General features: G+C 32.9%; 1 protein-coding gene across 5 annotated transcripts in view; it reads left to right on the top strand.

Annotated features, from left to right (window-relative positions):
* Window positions 1-23,391, top strand: part of LOC126879916 (eukaryotic translation initiation factor 4E transporter-like) — a 98,908-nt gene extending 75,517 nt beyond the window's left edge. For 2 of the 5 annotated variants that reach the window (XM_050643260.1, XM_050643259.1), the window contains exons 11-16: window positions 1,117-1,170; window positions 2,244-2,492; window positions 6,222-6,350; window positions 7,984-8,397; window positions 9,865-10,159; window positions 16,653-23,391. In XM_050643260.1, the coding sequence (XP_050499217.1) occupies window positions 1,117-1,170; window positions 2,244-2,492; window positions 6,222-6,350; window positions 7,984-8,397; window positions 9,865-10,088 (1,070 nt within the window). In that variant the 3' untranslated portion in view covers window positions 10,089-10,159; window positions 16,653-23,391. Of the gene's footprint in view, window positions 1-1,116; window positions 1,171-2,243; window positions 2,493-6,221; window positions 6,351-7,983; window positions 8,398-9,864; window positions 10,160-16,652 lie in introns of those variants that run through there. The other 3 variants (XM_050643262.1, XM_050643261.1, XM_050643263.1) reach the window with 2 other exon arrangements.
* The last annotated feature ends 244 nt before the right edge of the window (window positions 23,392-23,635 follow it).

Here is a 23,635-nt window from a genome sequence, read left to right as displayed (position 1 = left end):
TTGTCAAAATACAAAATAATGTATATTATTAATGTATTATAATACATTAATAATATACAGTGCTAGTCAAAAGTCCGTACCCCCCCTCGTATCTTTTGAACGGTTGTACCTATAGTAGTGAAATTTGGAGGGAGGAAATAAACGGACGTAAGCTTCTTAACTAGTCATGACAGATGACGTAATAGTGACAGATGACTTTACAGCGCCACTGTGACAGATAATTTTAAATGGGACCTTATGGCAAGTGATACCTCGTTTGAAAGGTATTGAAAATACCTATTCATTTATACTAATTTTGTTTGAGTTTAAGCTAATTTTGATGAAAAAATGAAATAAATATAAAATTGTAGTTTCGCATTTAATTAATAAAAATTCAAAATTCTGCCTATGATTACTTGTCAAAAGTGTTGAAGTTTACGTAAAAACTACTAGAAAATTGAAAAACGTCAAATTTTTTGACAAAGAAACCATAGGCGGACATTTGAATTTTTGTTAATTAAATGAGAAACTACAATATTATATTTATTTAATTTATTCACCAAAATAAAAATCCACCTACACCCAAAAATATTAGTATCGCTGAATAGGTATTTTAAATACCTTTCAAACGAGGTATCACTTGCCATAAGGTCCCATTTAAAATTATCGGTCACAGTGGCTCTGTAACGTCATCTGTCACTGTTACGTCACCTGTCATGACTAGTTAAGGAGCTTATGTCCGTTTATTTCCCCCCTCCAAATTTCACTTTTGTACGTATAACCGTTCAAAAGATAATAGGGGATAATAGGGGACTTTTGACTAGCACTGTATATTGGGCGTCGAAACGTTAGTAAAATCTTTTTTTTGGAAAATTGTGGCTTATTTCCCATTAAAAGTAATTGATTATAAAAATGCCACAAGAAAATAGCTTCAGAACAAATATTCCTTGCTGCCACACAACACAACTGTCTATGTAAAAAGCTTTTTGTGTCTGCACGCCCAGCTTTCTATATATTTGTAACCCGCTACCTCCCACGCATTGTTGTTTTCTTTTCACCGCTATATATGTATATTCGTGTATCGTGCATGTTGAAAATCAGTTTTCTGTTGAAGCAGAAGTATATTGTTTCATGCAGCATACTGTGTGTCTCCAATATTGGCTACAAGTCCCAATACGTTGACAGTACCTGGTGAGTGGTACACACGTTCACTGTATTTTTTTTACACTAGTAGTTGACTAGACTCTCTTTGATATTGTAGGTATTTTACAATTTACTATAAAATTATATAAACTTTTCATTTAGAATGTTTTTTAGTGATTGTTTAAAATTTTAAAAACAGTATGAAGATAACAGCATTAATAATGAAAAGGAGATATTATATTCAACTATTAGCTGGCAATTAATCGAACTGTATCACAAAAAACTGTAATAAATACTGCAAAATAAACAATCGGATTAAAAAGAAGAGAATAAAAAATGGATAATTAAAGATCCGACACAACTTATAGAAGAAAGGAGGAAAATCAAAGAAGAGGTCTTACAAAAGGAAGGATCGGAAGAAGAAAGGCCATTTGAAAGGAAATACATGGTAAAAACAAGCCAGCAAAAATAAAGAAACTATATAAATGAGATGCTAACTATAGGAGAGAAAGAAATGCAAGAAAACTACCTACGAACACAATATACAATCAAACTAAACCTAACAGGAAAATTGAAGTAAAACATATACAAGAAAACAGAATAAAAAATGAGAAAGAAATAATACAAATATGGAAGGAATACCTCAAAGAAATATATGTTAAACATGTAATAACATAAGTCATAGAAGACGAGTACAAATTAATAAAGATATAGATTTGAGTTTTATCGACTTTGAAAAGGCCTTCGACTGTGTAAATAAGGTACAGATGTGGAAAATCTTAAAGATTATAAATATGAAATACCACTAAAAATCATAAGCCTTAAGTTCTTCTTTGTACAAAGAGAAACATGTCTATAAGATTTAAGACTAAGTCTTTTTCAAAAGTTATAGCACAAACTGGTAGATAGACAACATTTTCACCCTTAATAAGATATATAGGACACATAATTTGGGATCTCAATAAATCAATTTATTAAAAAAAAACAACTTTGAATAAACAACAAATTTACTATTCATGTAATGTGATGTAAAGAAAACTGTAAATTACTTGCAATGTCATAATATTATTTTACGCCTTTTATTAATTATTTTTTTAACTAAACTTTCTTTTCTTATATAGCTATGCATCAAAGAATTCCATCCCCTAGAGAATTGCAAGTCCACACTCAAAACATTCTCCAGAGAGCGTTGATAAAGAAAAAGCTCGAAGAACAGCAAGAGAACTATCGAAAGAAGCAAGAATTGCAAAGGGGACAGAGTCCAAGTAATGGCTTAAATCAAGCTCCTACAAAAAATGTTACCTCTCCTACTCCATTGGCTTTTACACCTACTTCTGTATTAAGGAAAATGACTGCTGAAAAAGATGAAGGTATGGTTTGTTTTGTAACATTTTTTATTATTTTGCCACATTATAGTTATAAGATAAACTAATTAGTTTGTTGTCTAATGTAGTAATTATTATCTAATGTAGTAGAATTATCCAAATACTATTAGTCAGATCCATGTTAAAACGTTATGACCGAAAGTGTGGCAAAAATTACTTAAAATTAACAAAAGTATGTATCAATCAACGCAAAGTTACAGTTGAGTCCCTGAATCTTTACCGTCTCATCATTTAAAGCATACGAAATAAGTGATTTGCTGTTGCGTTTAGTAAATTTCAATTTCCGACTTATCATCGACTTATTTCGTATGCTTTAAGGTACTAGTACACTTTAGAAGACCAAAAATAATCATTTTTCAAGATTTTTTTCTCAGAACCTTTATTAATAATGACCATATTTTTACATACTAATATCTAACTCTTAGAGAATACAAAAAATATATCTTTTTTCATTTATGCACGTACACTAATATTGTAGAGGGCGCCAAAGTCGAGGCCTCGAAAAACAGTAGTTCCGATGGCGGACAGTTAATCTCAGGATTGGGATCTCTGAAACAAAAAAATCGTAAGGCATTTGAAAAAGGAAGGTTTCTTACGTGACATTTTACCACCGTTAGTGAAAAATTCCGCAAAAAATAATTTTAAGGAAATTTGAAAAATGTTTGTGAAAAAATCGCTCGTTTTTCTTCAGTTTTTCATGGTTAAAAAATATTTATTTTTTATCTTTTTGGTAAATTGTCACGTAAGAAACCTTCCTTTTTCAAATGCAGTACGATTTTTTTGTTTCAGATATCCCAATCCTGAGATTAACTGTCCGCCATCATTTTTCGAGGCCTTGACTTTTGCGCCCTCTACAATATTAGTGTACATGCATAAATGAAAAAAGATATATTTTTTGTAATCTCGTAAGAGTTAATTGGCGGGCTGAAAAGTTCGTAGGCTGCTACATAGATGGCGCTACTGGTATTAAATCCATATGATTTTTAGTCAGCCCTTCAGAAGATGCGTTTATAAATTTGACAGCTATCGATCTATTAGTTTATGAGATATAGCATTTTGAGTGAAGCAACTTATGTTATTTTAAAAAAATTGACAATAAGGTATTTCGTACCTTAATAATTGATTGCTTTTTGGAGAAAAAAATACTGCCAAAGCCGAAGCTTGGCTTAATAAACAATATTCGGACTCTGCACCAGGAAAATCAACCGTTGAGAAATGGTTTGCTTTTAGTTTAAACGAGGCGAAGTGAGCACCGAGGGCGATGCATGCAGTGGAAGCCCCAAAGAGGCTGTTTCCGATGAAAATATCAAAAAAGTCCACAAAATAATTTTGGATGACCATAAAGTGAAGTTGTTTAAGAAAGCTGAGACTGTAAAGATATGAAAGGAATGTGTTGGATATATTGTGCATGAATATTTGGGTATGCGAAAGCTATGTGCAAAGTGGGTGCCGCGAGAGCTTAAAGTCGATAAAAAACAACAACGAATTGGTGTTTCTGGGAAGTATTTGAAGCTATTCAATCGTAATAAAACCGAATTTTTGTGTCGATATATTACCATGAATGAAATATGACTCCATCATTTCACACCTGAGTCCAATCGACAGTCTGCCGGGTCGACTGCACGTGATGAACCGACTCCAAAGCGTGGAAAGACGCAATAGTCGGCTGGCAAGGTTATGGCATCAGTATTTTAGGATGCGCATGGTATAATATTTATCGACTATCTTGAAAAGAAAAACTTTTTTTTTTCTCTGATTCTTGCTTTGGTTTAGAACTAGAACCTTTAGCCACGTAATTGTATAACTTATCACTAAGTCAGGGGAGTAATGTGTAGTGTTTGTGTTGAGTAAGTGTCTTGTTACTTTGCAAAGTCGACGTCATTGTCTTTGCAAAGAGACGCTAATTGTTACCGAACGTCTGCGGTCCCTCCGGTGAGTACCGATCCCACAAGGACAGAAACTATTTTCCATTTATTAATTAAAAGAAAAACTATTAACAGCTAATATTACATTGCGATATTGGGGCGTTTGAAGGACGAAATCGCGTAAAAATGGCACCATTTGAAGAAAAATTAAGTGCCGTTTCATCAAGACAACGCACCGTGTAACAAATTAATGAAAATGATGGCAAAATTTCATGAATTGGTATTCGAATTACCAGGTATGGCTCCCGGCGACTACTACCTGTTAGCTGACCTCAATATAATGCTCGCTGGAAAGAAATTTAGCACCAATGAAGAGTAAGTCGCCGAAACTGAGGCTTATTTTGAGGCTAAAGACAAATTGTATTATAAAAATGGTACTGAAAACTTATATGACCGCCATAATCGTTGTATCACCCTCAAAGGTAACTATCTTGAATAATAAAATGAAATTTTATCAAAAAAAATTCTTTCTATGTTAGCCTACGAACTTTTCAGCCTGCCTGTAAAAGTTTTATTTTCATTTTTAATAAAAGTTCTGAGAGAAAAATTCTTGAAAAAATGATTGTTTTTGGTCTTCTAAAGTGTACTAGTACCTTAAGTGATGACGCACGGGTAAATATTCAGGGACTCAACTGTATACAGAGAGTTCAAATATTGAATTCCGGTCACGTTGGATGAAAACCTAGGACTTATGAAGTCCAATTACTTGTTATTAATATCTTCTTCTTCTTCATTTTGTATGAACATGACTGTCTGTTTTTTCAATGTGCCTCCAGTAACTTGTCGTTCCACTGTTTTCGTGGTCTTTCTACTGATCGTCTTCCTATTGGGGAACCGTCTCTCGCTGTCCTTACTACTCTATTTGTTGTCATTCGTCTTATCTGGTAATTCCATTCTACTCTTCTGTTTCTTACCCAGTTTATAATGTTCTCCACCTTGCATCCCCTCCGTATATCTTTACTTCTAGCTCTGTCCCATAGTGTCATACCATCGATTTTTCGAAGGGTTTTCATCGACCATTGTTTCGACCAATATTTTTGTCCTCTCTGTCGGGTTGTGTTTCTTCCGCGTATGTCATTATTGGTCTGATGACTGTTTTGTAAATTCTGCCTTTCATTTCATGTTTTTATTTCTCCATATTGTGTCATTCAGGCAACCTATGGCTCTGTTTGCTCTTTTCACTTGATCTTCCACTTCCGTTTCGAGCTTTCCTTAGATAGATAGTGTGATGCCTAGATATTTAAAGTCCATCACTTGCTCTATTATTTGACACTCCAGCTCTAATTTACATCTTACTGGATCTGCTGTTATAACCATGCATTTTGTCTTTTTTGGTGAAATTAACATGTTAAATTTTCTAGCGGTTATATTAAATTCGTGCAGCATACGTTGTAAATCATCATCACTTTGAGAGATTAGTATTACATCGTCTGCATAGCAGATTATTTTAAGTTATTTTTCTCCCATTTGGTATCCTCTTTTACCAGTTCTTACTTTTTTTATTATTTCATCCATGATCAGGTTGAACAATAAAAGACTCAAGGAATCCCCCTGTCTTATCCCATTGTCGGCTTCAATTGGGTCAGTTAGTTCATTTTCTACTTTTATTTTTATTGTGTTGTTGGTAGATGTTATCGATCATTTTAATTATGTCTAGAGGTACCTCTCTTGAGTATAACAAATGGATAACGTATTTTAATTTGGCCATGTCAAATGCTTTCTTAACGTCCACGAAACATAAATATGCCGGTTTGTTGATACAAAACATAAATATGACATTTGATTTCAGGTAAAGAGAACAAGGTGAATATTGAAGGGAAAATACCTCCAGGACGACCATTAACTGGGATGAGACCTCAACCTCCACAGCCTCAAGTTCAGCAGTGGAATACCAGTGCACAATACACAAAACATCAAGGTACACACTATTATATTAGACTCTAGCTCATTATTCTCAACCTTTGTTTTGTCGAGCCACATTGGATTCTAAATAATAGTTACACATACACCTTTCTTTACAAGAAAAACAGCCTTTGAGCAAATTTAAAATGTCTTCTTCTTTTTCTTCCTACTTTATAAATAGGCTCATGCCTGTTTTACTTCGGTTTTTAGCCGTTGTCTGACCATCTTTTCCTTGGTCGTCCCTTCCTCCATTTGGCGATTTGTCTCTTGCTATTCGTACTATTCTGTTTTCTGTCATTCTTTCTATGTGTTGATTCCATTATATTTTTCTTCTTTTGGTCCACATGTTTATTTCTTCTATACCACATCTCGCTCGTATTTCCTCACTTCTTACTCTGTCTTTTAGAGTTTGGTTTGTTATTTTTCGTAAGTCTTTCATTTCTGCTGTTTCCAGCTTATTCTTCTTCTGGTGCCTATCCGTTACGAATGTTGGCAATCATTCTGGCGATGATAATCATATTAGCTGCTGCCTTGAAAAGCCCTGTAGTGGATGTCGCAAAGCAGGTCCGCAAGTTCCTAAGCCAAGATATTCTTCTTCCGACGCCTCTTTTACCATTCACCTTTCCCTGCAAAATGCATTTTAACAGGTTATATTTGGTTTCATTTCTTGTGATGTGGCCGAAATATTCTAATTTTCTTCTTTTCACTGTGCACATTATTTCCTTCTCTTTGTTAAGTTTCTGGAGTATTTTGGCATTTGATATTTTGTCCATCCATGAAATCTTAAGAATTCTTCTATATGTCCACATTTTGAACGCTTCCATTATCTCCGTTGTTGCTTCCGTTAGAGTCCAAGACTACTCCATATAATAAGATGGAGAATTTATAACATCGGAGAAGTCTGAGTTTCAGTTCTAAATTCAAATTGTGTAATTTGAACAGCTTGGACATTTCTATTCTACCTTTTATTTCTTGGGAGTGCTCACACTGCTCATTTAATGTAGTGCCAAGGTAAATTGTACCCTCTCTGTTTCCAGCAGTCTTTGTGTTTTCGCCGTATCTGCTCTTGTTTCAGCTGTGTACGTCAAATTTGAAATGTAATTTTGGTTATTACATATTTGTGTTCTTTGTTCTTATGGTAGCCCTCTGTTGTACACCAGTTCTACTACAGCCAGTTGGCTTATTCTACATGTACATCTTCCATTTCTTCATGATACTCATTTCTGCATTCTGAAACCATGTAAACAGGTCTAGTGGATAGGTACTGTATTCTTTTGGAGTCACTTGGTAGTCTCTGTTCAGCCATGCACCAGCTTAAACAGGTCTAGTGGATAGGTACTGTATGCTTTTGGAGTCACTTGTTAGTCTCCAAAAACTAATGACACGCAGTTATGCAAGGTATGGGTAACTGTTTCAGGTTCTGTGCTACAGAGTCTGTAGCTTAAGTCTACATGAAACAGTCCCATTGTATGCAGGTACCCCTTGACTGGCGTATGTCCACTAAAAAAGTCTGTTATGACTCGGAGCTGATTCCTGTTTGTTTTCCGCAGTACGTCAATCCTCTTAGCACATGTCCGCCCAATTATATATTTTGTCATGGGGTATGTTGTCGCAGTGTGTGCTGTCTCAACATTATTGATGTGTTTTAGGCCGTCCCATTGTCAAGGCTAACAACAATTTCCAACTACCCTTAAGCGAGCAGTTCTTTGGACAACAGAATCCTCAACAACAGCAAGTCCTGCAGCAAAGGGCACATCAACAGCTGGCGTTCCAGCAACAGCATCAGCAGCAACAACAGAGAAAAGCATTAAACCCGCAGGCGATGGGGGGTCCCCAGTTTACATCCAATCAAGGTGTTCCTCAGTCACAGTACAATACCCAACAATACTCTTCTAACCAACAGTTTACTCAACAGCAACTGCGAGCGCAGCACCAACACAGACCGGCAAATCAGCAGCAGCAGCAAAATGTACAACCAATGTCATTCCAGCAGCAACAGCAACAACCAAATAATCACCAACATATGGGAGGGGGCAATTGGCAGTTCTTTAACCAACACCCAGGTAACTTTTTTTTAACCTCCTTTATTATTTATTGCAATCTGCTATCAAACAATATATAAACAATATATTAGACAGAGTTAGAAAAAATGACACCGTAGGAGTTACATTCAGTGGTGAGCACCATTTTTATATATGTATTTAGTTTACATTACCAAATTTCTGACTTTTATACAAATGAGTACTTCTATCTAGTTCCTAGCGGTGGAGAGATCTACAGGATCCAACCTTTTTAGTCTTCTAAGCAGTGGTGGGGTCAGGAGATCATTGGCGAGTGGATTTGGATGAGATGATAGTCTCTTGAAGTAGTTTGTACACTGAATGACGGTTGCTTCTTTAACGGTGTTGATATTCAGGTCATGATGAACAACATAGTTTGGTACATACCATGGGACATTGCAGACATAAAAAAAGAAGGACTTTGTGGATTGAAATCTTTGTAATCCGCATATTTGCATTACTGGTAGTTCTCCAGATTTGAATCCCGTACATCCTAACGGTTATACTATTGCCTGATAGAGAAGAGGTTTGTTCTGGATATTTAAACCCGATTTCGATTTGTAAACCAGTACAGTTTCTTGTAAAGCTCCGTTGTAGTCGTTTAGACCAAATATGTTTTCCTCAATTTAGGTAGGTAATTATCTATGTAGATACCCAGATATTTGACATCTTTACTAGCAGGTAGTAATTGTCGGTTTATAGATACCAGAGGGCAGTTATCTCTTTTTAACGTGAACGTGAATGGTTTTGCAAATTTCTGGATGCTAATCTTGGATTCATATGAATGGCCATTATGACAGTATCATCTGCATACGTAGCAATGGTAGTAGTATTTGTGTTAGGAATGTCACTGTGTACAGTAAATATAGGGTTGGGCCGAGTACACTACCTTGAGGGACTTCTGTCGAGCTCGGATATAGAGAAGTGTAAGCTTGGCCATGATTAAGTAAGCTTTCTGTTATATATGACTGTACAATTTCAACTATAGGATGAGGTAACTGTGACTTGATTCTAGAAATTAGACCATAATGCAATACCTTGTCAAATACCTGCGCGACATCTAGGAAGGCAGCTGTACTGTAGGACCTGTTTTCAATGGCATCTCTAGCTCTTTTGACTACTCTATGTATTTGCTCGACGGTACCATATTTTTGTCTAAAGCCAAATTGTTAGTGTGGTATTAAGTCATTTTTCGAAGATAATAGGTTCGGTTCTAAGCATAACGATATTTTAAAAACGCTTTGTTTTAGTTGTTACAAGACTTATCGGTCGGTATGATGAGACCTCATTTAGGTCTTTGATAGGATTTGATACCATAATTATTTTAGCTACTTTCCACATGACAGGATAGTAAACAATTTTTATAATAGCGTCGAAACAAGTATGTCAGTGTTATAATACTAATGAAGTGAAAACTGTTACCTTATTCTACCTCATAACTTATTTTTAACACATTTTTATATTTGACAGCTAATAGGTCCTCCAAGGCAGGCCTAGAATCCGATGGTGGACGTCCAACATCTAGCGCTACCACTTCCACTACATCGACAGTAAACCAGCTGGCCCGTTGGTTCTCTCCCGACCTATTAGAACTTGCCAGAGCAGGTGAACTACCGAGTACCAGCAGTCTGTCGCAGAATCTTCTTAGCCTTGAAGAGATTGAACGCCAAACGGCGCCCCCCGTCCATAATTAAAGTGTTTATAAACATTATGTCGCTCGTGTTTTTGATGTCTGGAAGAGGGGCGCTTGGGAGGGAACTGAACGGTAAGTGTTTGTCTTATGGGAGAATTTTTGACTGTGTTACCTTAAGTACCTATGATTAAGTTATATATATTTAAAAAAATAATAAACGTTCAATAAAATATGACAAATGTTTGAGGTTTTTATTGTGTAGACTGAAATTAGACTTTTTCAAAAACAACTGCACAAGAAGTATTTATGTCACCGATCGAAATAAGTATCGACCGACCGCGCAAAAGATGAAGTGAAAACCTTCTATATAGGTATCAATCCGCCAATGAACAAGCAGAATTGCTTATAGAGAGGAAGAAGAAGAAGAAGAAAAACCAGCTGTCACAAAACAAAACATTGAAGTACTAGAGAAACCAAAAAAGTCACTACACTAAACTTAAAATCAAGATGCAGTAGACATAAACAAACCAAGACACGTTAAATGCTACTAGGAGTACTTCCGAATCATAATTTACAATGTATATACATTGTAGATCCCAAATCATGATTTCCAAAGTTTATACATTTAGCCCGATCAAAGAACAAAAAACCCCAAAAAAATAAAGGAAGGATGAAAATTTGGGAATAGGTAGTTGAAATTGTCTATTATTATATAAGAAAAAGTTTACAATTCTACATCCCCTCCATTTTTCAAAAATGGAGGGAATACCCCCCTCTTGAAGGTGAAAAATATACATTCAAAATAAGTCCGGAATTGATAAAATTACTAATTCTAAGCAACTTTTGTTCTATAGAGTCTTTTCCCTAAGTCAATACTTTTCGAGTTATTTGCAAGTGAATATGTTCATTTTTAACAGAAAAAAACATGTTTTTAAACGGTTTTTCGGAGATAACTCAAAAAGTAAGTATTTCAGCGAAAAAAATATTCTTAGCAAAAATATAGCTTATAAAAAACTGAAAAAAATGGTGTAGGCTTGAGGTCTGTAGACCCAGTACAAGCAGAGTTGTAGCTAATGAAAAGTAGGTTCTTCTTCATCAAATTCCAAATCGAATATTTCAATGTGAAATAACCCAAAAACGGAGCACTTTTCGGGGAAAATTCATTTCAACTTTTTTAAAGTGTTTAAAAAAAGGTTTATTTTTGTTGTTTAAAAAAACTTGTAACATTAAAAGTAAGTGAGTTACGCTCAAAATATTGTTGGTCCCTTTTATTTTTTGGTAAAAAATCGTGAAAATCACCCACTAATTATCATCACAAATAAATTTTATCATTACGACTTCACAAGTTACTTTGCGTATGTATTATTTATATGATCTGTAAGTTTCATCGGTTCAAAGCGCTTATTTTTGAAAAAGCTGTAGTTAAAATGGCTTGAACGATTAACTAATCACGAGTTTAGGCAAATTTTGAACAGCCATAGCATAACCAACTTTTGTCTAACAAGAAAACAAAAAAGAAAAAATATTCAGAAAAGCAAAACGTACATTTTATTACTCTTTAAGATTTTTGGTATTACTAATAATTTTTAAGTTAATTCCATGGACAACTCCATATTTTTTTTCAAAATTAGAAAAAGTGTTTTATTTTCAACCCAATTTTTTTTCAAAAATGAGCACCTTGAACCAATGATTCTTATAGATAATATAAATAATACATAAGTAAAGTAACTTGTGAAGCGGTAACGATCAATTTTATTTGGGAAGCTAATTAGGGGGTGATTTTCGCGATTTTTGTACCAAAAAATAAGAGGGGTCAACAATATTTTGAGTGTAACTCAATTATTTAAAAGAAAACTTTTTAAACACTTTAAAAAAGTTTAAATGAATTTTCCCCGAAAAGTGCTCTGTTTTTTGGTTATTTCACATTGAAATATTCGATTTGGAATTTGACGAAGAAGAACCTACTTTTCATTAGCTACAACTTCTACTGGGTCTGCAGACCTCACGCGTAAACCATTTTTTTCAAATTTTTATGAGCTATATTTTCACTAGGAATATTTTTTTCGCTAGAATACTTACTTTTTGAGTTATCTGCGAAAAACCGTCCAAAAACATGTTTTTTTTTTTGTTAAAAATGAAAATTTCACTCGCAAATAACTCGAAAAGTATTGACTTAGTGAAAAAACTCTATAGAACAAAAGTTGCTTAGAATTAGTCATTTTATCCAATTCCGGGCCTATTTTGAACGTATATTTTTTCACTCCCGAGAAAATATTTTTCACCCCGTATTTCCCAATTTTTGTAAAATGGAGGGGATGTGGAATTGTAAACTTTTTCTTATATAATAATAGACAATTTCAACTATTTATTCCCAAATTTTCATCCTTCCTTTATTTTTTTGAAGGTTTTCGTAAAATTTTGTGTTCCCTGCTTAGGCTAATTGTAAATTATGATTCGGGAGTGCTCCTAGTATCGGTCTGGATCCCGCGTATGAAAAAAAAGTTGATTAATAGCAAGCTGAAAATTTGTTAATAGCTTAAGGGTGTCTAGTCTGACAAACTTTAATATATGGGAACACTGGAACAGGGGAAGTTTAATTATGGAACAGGTTAAAAATTTGGAACGGTCAGACCACGAAAACGGTACATGTATTTTGTCCGACAGAACAGACTTAAACTCTCCGAACAGAGATTAAACTCTCATGCAAAAATCAGACTCCTATTTATCACTAAATAGGAATTATAATGAGTGGAACACGTAGAATATGTCAAATGACAGGAATTATGGCAGGTGATAAATAGCAGTCTGATTTTTGCATGAGAGTTTAATCTCGGTTCGGAGAGTTTAAGTCTGTTCTGTCGGACAAAATAAATGTGCCGTTTTCGTGGTCTGACCGTTCCAAATTTTTAACCTGTTCCACAATTAAAACTGCCCCTGTTACAGTGTTCCCATATATCAAAGTTTATCCGACTAGACACCCTTAAGCTATTAACAAATTTTCAGCTTGCTATTAATCAACTTTTTTTTCATACGCGGGATCCAGACCTAGTAGCATTTAACGTGTCTTGGTTTGTTTATTTCTACTGCATCTTGAATGCAAATTTAATATAGGTAAAAATCCGATAGCAAATGAGCTTCTTAATATGAAAAAAAAAAACATTACTGTTATTGTTTTTTAAGAACCCATATAAGAATTAATACATACAACGTCAGCTTGCTTAACAATAGAGTTAAAAGCTTGCTGAATCGAAACAAATAGACATATGCACTCTACAGTAGAGAACAAAAATCAAAGGAAAATTGCATCAAAATTATATTAATTTACTATTTTGCTACAAAAACGCTTACGTCAGTCAAGATTTCTGATGTCAGAGCATTGCCAAAACATTTGAATATGACTTTTCATCATGGCCATATTTCTTGTACAGTGTGAAGTTAAGCATCATTACGTGTCAGAGATTTTTTTGTTTTTATTTATTATACAAAGTTTACAGCAACAATCTTGAAAAAAATAATTTTATTAACGTTTTAATGATTAATTTTAATTAATTTAATAATCCTCGTGATTTACTATGGAATCTCTAACACGAGAATTTTACTGTTACCGTTGCATTTTGTTGTCTTTTTAAAGACAGATCACATGCTATAATTTTTTTGTGACGGATATTCTTGGGTTGGGGTTGATTTCATGTAATCGAATGAACTATCTTTCAGTAAAGTCGTCCCAGGAACGCAACTCATAAATATTGGCAATATCATTTTAAAGTCTTCTACTTTAAAATGTATAATATATCTCTGAATTGCCGATATAAATGAGTCAGATTAAATAAATTATTGGAAGAATTTTATACTTAGCAACAACATTTTTGTTTAATTTAGTAGTATTTTGTATTTTGACAACGACACCCGATTTGGGCGTCGAAATGTTAATAAAATTGTTTTTTTTTTTCAATTTAATTGTGGCTTATTTCCCCTTTAAATAGTCAATTATAAAAATTCCACAAGGAAATAGCTTCAGAACAACAGTAACAATACTATCCATAAAATTGTAAACAGCGATCTCAATTGATTTTCGCTTTAAATAGTCATGCTGCTGTGCATATGATTTAATAAATTTTGATAATAGAACAAGCTCTGAAGCCTTACACACATCGCTTAGACAAATAATTTGGAGCTCGTCTGTACTTGTTCTCAAAAATATACAAAAAATATTAAAAAATCCTACTTTATTGTTTATGTATGCGTGTGTATTGTTTATTATTAAACTTCGCCATTTTTTCGTCCAACATCGATTTGTACAAAAATTTGGGATTAGGCTCATTTCACCCTCTAGTTCATTTTCTATATTGAGCCGTTGTACGCTTTTGGTTTTTTAAGGGTGAAAACCACCCCTAATTGTAAAAAATTATAAAATAACATTTTAAACTTTAATATTGTCAACATTTGCTTCTTATTAGTTACATAATGATTGTTTTATACTTTAAGATATATGTAATATCATAATATTTCAACCCTTACAACCACCCTTGTTGGAGCTATATATAAAAAGTATACTTATCCTAAAAGAATAATTTCGGCTTGCATCAATTTACATAAAAATTTGGGGTTAGGATCATCTTACCCTGTACTTCATATTCTATATCATGCTCAAGGGCGTTGATTATTTTTATGGGTGTAAACTACCCCCTATTGTCAAAAATTATATAAAAACATTGTAAACTTTAATATGGGTAAAATTTGGTTTTGACTGGTTAAATAATGATTGTTTTATGCTTTAGGATATAATATAATATTTCAACCCTTAAAAACTACCTTTAATAACATTGCAATTTTTATAAGTAGATAATTTAATAGATCTATACAGAAAAAAAGTAGAATTAAAGAATTATAAAAACATTTATTTACACAAAAATACGAATTTACAAATATGTACAAATACAAATACAAATAGTTTTTTAGTCATCATCCAGTATACGAACCGGTTCTGTGGTATTATATACATTGAAAATGCCCTATAAGGGGACTATTCGAATTTTTCGAAATAAAAAATAGTTTTATAAACATAGCTCCTTCATTTTTGGCGATAAAAAGTTTTTTCAATAATGGTTTTGTAGGATTTTTGAAATAATGGTTTTGTAGGATTTTTGAAGAGTTATAAGACTATGTAAATTAAATTTCGTAAGATCCCTTAATTTTTAATTGAGGTGGGTTTAAAGGGCTCGAATAAGGGGGTATTTGCTCGTAAATAGATGTTTTAAACAGCTATATCTCACTAAATATTCACTGTAATGAAAATCTATGTAAAAGGAAATTTTAGTTATTAAAAAGTCTACAATTTAGTAGTCTATCGTTTTTTTCGTATCTTTAATATTTTCAGAGATACAGTAGAGCGTCGATAATCCGAACCCTGGTAATCCAAACGATCGCTAATCCGAACGTAAAAAAAAAATTTTAAAATTAATAAATATGATCACGGACCGAATTTTTGGATTTAATATGACAATATGGGCAAAATATGACCGCAGATTTTTGTTTTATTTATGCAGATATACATACAATATATTTGTTTATTATGCAGGTGTTTTATTCATTGTAACTAAAACGTATGTACATAATATGTACTATGTTTATGAGCTTTGTATGTATTTTGAACATATGTTCGATAATCCGAACATTTTGATAATCCGAACTACCCCTGTACCAATTAGTTCGGATTATCGACGTTCTACTGTATTTTGAAGAAAATGATAAAACATGCGAAATTGCAAAAAATCAATTTTTCTTTAAACTCCAATTTTTCTAAAATTTGGCCTTTTAAATAGGTCAAACTGCTTGGGTGTATTAATAATATAATTATAAAATTAATTACAGAAAGCTGAAGATCAATTTTTAATTACGAGTGTAGTTAGGGGGTTGTTTTCACTTTTTTTTTTTTTTTCGTAGAGAAAAACAGGTACAGACATTTTTTTATCATAAGTTGCTCAATTTTTATGCTGGAAAATTTTTATATATTTTTTAAAGATCTTATTGTATGTTTGAAAAAACATCATGTAAGTTTTCCTGGAAAACTGCAAAGTATTCCCGTTATTTGGCTTTGATTATTTCAAATTTAAAAAAGCCAACCTTTAACATGCCGTATCTCGGTTTGTATTGGTCATAAAAATATTATAGAAAAACAGTTTGGTTTGTGTTACTAAAAGATACAATTTTGATATATACAGTTTTTTTTATTAAATGCATGTTTTTCGAGTTATTCTCAAAAAACCCTCTAAAAATCGATTTTTTCGTCGAAAAACTGTTACTTTCAACCACGAATAACTCGAAAAATATTAGTTTTACGAAGAAAATGTAAAAAACATTTTTTTCTTAGAATTACTTTTTACATCTATTTACATGGTTAGAATGTAATAAAAAATTCCCACCCCCGAGATGGGGTGGCAACCACCCTCAAGGTTTTAGCGCACAGCGGCATGATATAGAAAATGATCCTTGGACTATTCCCTACCTTCTGTGAAAATTTCAAGTAAATCCATGTTGGACGAAAAAATTGCGAGCCAAAATGCTTCATTTCCTCGACTATATATAGATTTTTTTTGTGTATTTATACGATTCTTTTCTGTTTCAGGTTAAAACTGATCAACGACTTTACTGTTAATTTTAGTCAAAACATGTTAATGTCGCAAACATATTTAATCACTTTAGAAATTTGTCAATTTGTCCTAAAAGGTGGGACAAAAAAAATCGTTTCAAAATCCTTACCCGCAAAGTTATACTTAAATTGTAACATTTTGTAAATACGACAAAAAAAGTTACATATACAATGTGATAGTGTTATGAAATCATTGAATTTATTTTAACGTTTTTTCAGTTGTTCATTTCAAAATTTACAAACAATAGACAAAGCAACAAGATGAAAAATTAATCACACAAAAAAAATATCAAACACTACGGTTACAGAATAGTGAATTAAATTGTTAAATATATGCTGTAGTTTATTTTAAAAATATGTTCCTTAAAAGTTATATTTTCGTATAAAGCTAAAAATTCTAATCTTTATTGACATGGAAACATTTAAAAAATTGCAATATTGTATTGGGATTAAAACAGCATAGTCACATTATATAGTTGCTGTTTATTTGGGTTTATATGACTGTGGACATTAAATCTATTGTCCAGTTTTCAATTTTTTTACTTGTTAGGAATTGTGTCGTATTCAATATTATCCTAAAAATAATAGTAGTATTGATCTCTAAGAAATACTCATTTTTTTCATTTTTTTTTGTGATTTGCTTATACTTCTTTTTTTTTTGTATTAGGTACTTTTTATTTATTTATTTTTATTTATTTATATAAAAGAGTCCTCAGAGTTCGACAGCAAACTCTTTTGTTTAAATGTTATTAAAGCTACAATCCTAACAATATTTCTCCTTCTTTGTGCCATATCTGTTAAGCTTTGCAACCATCATATTAAATGCGTTCGAATTTGGAATATCTATGAGGTTGTTTCCGTAAATTTTTGTCCACTCTCTTTTATTTCTCAGCCACGATATCCTTCGTGTTGGACTCTAACTGTTTCTGTAGCTGTTTCAGAACCTAGAAATGATTGGAATAGATGATAAAAATGTGAGTATTTTACCACAATATATTGAAATCAAGAAGCTTCTATTCTGGTAGACGGCAAAAAAAATAAAATTTTTACTCTCTTGTAAACAGATAAAAAAAATTAGGCTTCAGTTGACACGTTATACTTGTGTTCCAAAAGTATGATTACTCTGGATATGGACTCAGTCCTAATTCATCAAATCCTGCTGCTTTACCAACTTTCATTACAAATGTTGCTGTTAGACTGTTTTTCGATTCCAAAATGTGAAATTTAATGTTAGCATTAGATCCGCAAAGCTACTTAATTAACTATTCTCACACAAAAAATTTGTATAAACTCGAGCCTTAGTGCCATAGCAGACCAATTCTTAATTGAACAGAGGTGTTGTAAAATTTTGTCAATAAAAGATTACAGCATAAAACTTAACAACTTAACGTTTTTGTGATTTCTGTTCTTCATTCTTGTTGCTTTACTTAACACATCTTCAAATTACAAAGACCGGATTTCTGTAACTTTTGAAACGCTCATTTTTACCACCGTTAAAAATGGTTTATTCCATTTTTTCTATGTTGAGATTGTTGTTTTATCTACGTCAAAAAAATAGAAGAAAAATTTGGAAAAAAAATTAAAAGACTAAATTATACTTGTTCAAATCTTTCTGAGCACAGTATGGGTCTGTATCCAATGTTAGTTGGATATAGACCAATACTGGGATTTACAGACCTGTCCATAAGTCATCGAGAGGACTGAATCTATACGGGCAGTTTGGTCAGGGTAGTAGATGTTTGACGTTCTGTATTAATCCATAGTCACAATTGTCATTCTTGTTCAGCAAACCCCATTTAATAAGGTTCCCTTGGTCAGCGCTATGTCGGTTCTTAAACGGTTCAGCATGCGCCACGTCGACCAGTTGCTTAAAATCCAGCTTTGGGGAGTTTCTGTTTAGTGGATAACAGGTTGGTGGTTCGTCTAGAAGGGAGCTAAGGAAACGTTTTCTTGGTTTCAGTCTGCCAGGATACGGTTCGTGACCAAAAAGAAGGTAACGGTTATCGAAGGTTTGTTTGGATCTTTAGGTGAATTCGTGGACTGTTCTACAGGAGTCAGAATCCGAGAAGCCTGAAGCTTTGTACAGTTTATCCACAGGGATTGATCTGATACAGCTGGTAATGAGTCTACAAGTTTCGTTCTGCCTGACATTTACTTCTTGGCGTGTGCAGATATCTTCCAAACAGGGCATGCGTATTCCTCCGAAGCAAGGCGCCTGCGCCGTCTGATGTTAGTACTGTGGGTTTGGCGCCCCATTTACTATTGCTAAGTTTTCTTAAAATATTGTTGCGCGCATCCACCTTCTTTCGGGTCTTTTCACAGTGGAACCTGTTTGTCAATGAGCAGTCTAGTATGATTCCGAGGTGTATTGGCTTTTCGGTGTGCTCTAGCAAGGTGGTATTCCAGGTGATGTTGAGTTTCCTTTCCGCCTGTCAAGAATGAAGGTGGAAAGCGCAAAACTGAGTTTTGGTTGGATTTGGTCTTAGCGAAATTGTCTTTATAGTAATTGGACACTAAATTCACCACAGCTTTCAATTTTTGTTGGACCTCTTCAAAGTTTGAACCTTGGGCCGTGATGTCTAAGTCGTCTGTGTATAAGAAGTTTCTAATAAAAGTTTGCATTGGTTGATCAGCTGATATATGATAATTGATAAATGATAATGTACTCTGTTCGAATGAGTTCTCTGTGAACTTGCTTATACTTAATAGGTGTATAGTTTGTATTAGAAGTACTTCACTACGGTAATATGACTTTAATATTGAATGAACTACAGACATGTCAATATCATCTCATTATTATGTTCATTTGTTAGCAAAATCAATGGAGTATTACTAAATAAGCAATCACGTGTTAGAAAAAATGTAAGTTAATATAATTATTTGCATCATTTGGGCAATGATTGGAGCTAGAATTGACATCATGTTTGAGATGCTAGGCTAGGCGATCTATGAGGAAAATTTAGTATAGAACCATTGTTTAAAAAAGAATAGTTTGTCTACGTAATGAATAAATTTGCTTGATTCCAATTGAGACAGTCACCACCATTTCTGTCAGGGTTGCAATGTCACTACGATAGGTCAGTGTACGATGTACGAATGTCAGGGTCGTTACTACGATAAATCCAAAATGCATGGACACCAAGTTGGATACGACTCTACTCATAACACACCCATTTGCATACATATTAAGAAAAATAAATATATGGAAGAATATATCTATAGAAATTGAATTATTGATGCCATGCTACTATACATTATACATATAATAGAATGACATCATTAATTCAATCTCTAAATATATTCTTCCATATATTTATTTTCTTAATAATATGTATGCGAGTTGGTGTGTTATGAGTAGGACCGTATCCAACTTGATGTCTATACATTTTGGATCTATCGTAGTTACGCTTGCGACCCTCACAGAAATGGTGGTGACTGTCTCAATTAGAATCTCATTGCGTTGACCAACTATTTTTTTAACAATGGTAGAACTGACATCATATTACGCATGACAGTGACGAAAAGGGTTAATTATTTTAACAAGAATATTGTCTGTCTTGGTGTCCTATTATACTCTTGTACTAAAAAAGATTTAAGTATTTTTAAAAGTGGTAAAATGGCGTTACAAAAGTTACAGTCTCTTAAAAACTAACTAAAATGGTTGTTGCATTACTTAGTGCGTGTGATCAATTAATTCGTCGACTGAGAATTAGGGTTATTGGGTCATAAGAATCGAGTTTTGTTTTTTAGAAAGTGAATTTTAATTTTTTGGTTTGGTGTGTTGGAAACTTTTGTTTAATTTTGGTGTTTTACTAGAGTAATGGCAACCAGTTCAGCGATATACAATTCGTAAACCTTACGGTAACGTTAAAAAATGTAAATTTCTGGAACTGACTTGTGTTCTTAAAACATGAACGTTTTCTTCGCGATTAAAAAAGGCGAGTGAGAATTTGTAAGTGAAAATAATCGTCAATTTTTGTCTCCTCGCAAATAATTTTAATCTCGAAGAGAATCTTCCTACAAAAACATTCCTGATGTAGTCGATACGTACTGAGACCTCTAAACGCTCAGATTTATTTTCGAAATTGGAGGAAAATCATATCAGAAACAACTTTAAAATACCTAGAGATAGAAATAATATTTGGATAATATATATATACAGAATATCTTGACTTATTTTATATTTATATAAAAAAATATAATTAAAATCCGGTATAAAAAGTATATAATTTATTAAAAAATTCCCTACAAACAACTAGACGTATGCAGAATGTTTTCGATCTGGATGCAGATCATCATCAGTGCTGAACAGGATGATCACATGTCAAGCCACCAAAATTGAAAATATATGGGTAAAACTCTTTAAAATAATACAGTGATGGATACATAGACAAAACTTGTTTTAAATAACATGGATGTTATAAATAATTCATGATTGAGCACCTGGCACCATTTGACCCTCACATGAGTTAGGACACGTCCTGACGTTCAGCTACCTCATTCTCATATACAAGATATGAGGTATCTGAACCTCAGTGTCCCAACTCAGGTGAGGGTCAAATGGTGCCCGGCGCTTAGTAATGAATTATTTATGACTATTATTAGTGGAGCATTATCGTCGAGAAAAAAACTGATCACCAATGGCTACATTAACAATATGTTCAATAATATCCCGTCTTTACATCTGACCATTCGTAGTGTTCTGGCAAGAGTAGAGATCTATTCTTCCACCGAAACAGATTACAGCCCAAACAATAACACCAGCACCTCAAAATGGATGAACCGTTTCACATGGTCTTTGATTTCTTGGTACCCTTGGTCATGTAACTCAAATATTCGTTGTTATGTTTTTTCTAGAACCTGTCATTTCTGTGATTTTTTTTATGTACATTAAAGCGTATCATACTTTTTATACTGATCTTTTATTTCCTTACATCTGTAGGAGAAGCCACCTCCCTTTTGCCTCGAAATTTCTTTTTGGTGTTTCTCTGAACCTCTTTGTATTTATGTCTTTTGCTTTATGTTTTCTTCGTCCTTCGATGAGTTCAAGAATTACTACTGCCATCCAATATTTTCTTTTTTCTCTAGATGCTTTGACGATTTCTTTTTTAACTGACGCTGGGGCATGTTGAATGTTTCCCCATTTTTAATCAATATTTAGAGTTTCCGCATTATCTTCTTTGACTTTCCTTCTCGTTTATTTTAAAGTTCATTTCCGCATATGTGTTGTTTTGTCGGAACCGTCTCGTATCCATGATTTTCTCGAAGCTAGGGCTCTTTATATTCCTTAGTTGTACTGTCCTCGACAAAACAACCGGGTTGTGATCGGAGGATATGTCCACTGCTGGATAAATTTTGGATAATACTGTAGGATTTCTATATCTTTTGTTACCTGTAGGGATTAGTGATGTTGGTCGAGATAAACGAAACAGAAATGTTGAAACCCAACTTTTTAGGCGCTCTGCGTTTGGAAAAGAAAAATGTTGAATATACGATTAGTGGTGTTGAATATGCAATGAACTCGAAAAGAAAAAGATAAAAACAACAAAGATTACTCAATAAAAATTTAATAAATTAATATATTCCATCATATAATATGTCATGGTTTTAAAAATTTAGTGATAATAGCTTTGAATTTAATAAAGTAAACAATTTTTAATATTCTGTATATAATATATACATACATTGTCTAAGAACATTATAAGAACGATCTGTGCTTCTTTATATGAATTTAATCATAATAAAAAAATCTAGTCTATTAATAATAAATTAATTAAACAATTAAAATTAACACTGGTAATAGGGTCATTTTTGCAACTCACTTTGTGGTAGTAATAATTTGTGAAAAAATTGTAATTATGTATAAAAATGATTGTATCACAAATAAAATGTTGAAAGAATGACCATAGGTTGGAATTTAGGCTGTGGTTTTAGATCTTCGTAGGAGTATTTCGAATGTCTTATATCCTTCACTGATCAATTTTTTTTTTCAGAGAATTAGTTTAAATATCGGTGTAAAAAAAAAGCAAAAATCGAGACTGCTAGTGTTACGAGATTACTTGAAGTTGTTTCTGTTATGATTTATGAGAAAATTCGCCATTGGTACGTGAATTTTATGTTTTGGATATTTTGTAATTATGGTATTTTTCACTTGCACATTATTGATATATTACTAATTATAGTGTTAACTTGAAACAAAGAACACTGTGATCCTAATTGGGGTCAACATTTATTTAGCTAATATGAAAACTAATATTTAATAATTCCGTTACTAAATTCAAGAACTGATAGCTTAAATTGAGTCATAGATGTTATATTAGCCATACTTTCTAAATTTATCTTACTTTTCTCGTCTAGAAATATCTAATTAAATTAAAAAAATAACTATAAAAATATTTTGACAAAGATTTTCACTTGGAAAGTCGAAATTTTAAACATTGTGTGGTAAAAAAGTTAAGCAGACAAATAAAATAATTATGATTTGAAACTTTTACAAAATACCCAATACATGTAAAAGGTTATACTGATTAAGTTATGTTAATCGGTGAATTTCTCCATATGGGCCGGAATTAATATCAATTGCCAAATAATTTGTTAAATCTAGATTTTCTCTCTGTAAAAATCGTATGAGATGATTTTGTAAATACAAAAATGTCATTAATATTGGCATACATTTTTGTTTTGAAAAATAATTAAATGAGCAAGAACATACAAAGTTTTAATTATCCTATTTTACAATTTTCCTTTTAGTCCGATCAAAGAACACAAAACTTTACGAACACCTCAAAAAAAAATAAAGGAAGAATGCAAAGGGCCTAGCCAGGTAAGATGATGAAAACTGCCCCCAACTCGATTTGAATTCCATATAGGTCATCGTTTAGCATATATAGTGAAACTCATTTTCTGAAATTTTTAGCCCCCTAAGTGGTCATGTGACCCACCTAGAGCCTAATTAGGGT

The sequence above is a fragment of the Diabrotica virgifera genome, chromosome 2, assembly GCF_917563875.1.
Source record: "Diabrotica virgifera virgifera chromosome 2, PGI_DIABVI_V3a".
NCBI classification, from domain to species: domain Eukaryota; kingdom Metazoa; phylum Arthropoda; class Insecta; order Coleoptera; family Chrysomelidae; genus Diabrotica; species Diabrotica virgifera.
This window is presented reverse-complemented; position numbering and strand designations above follow the sequence as displayed.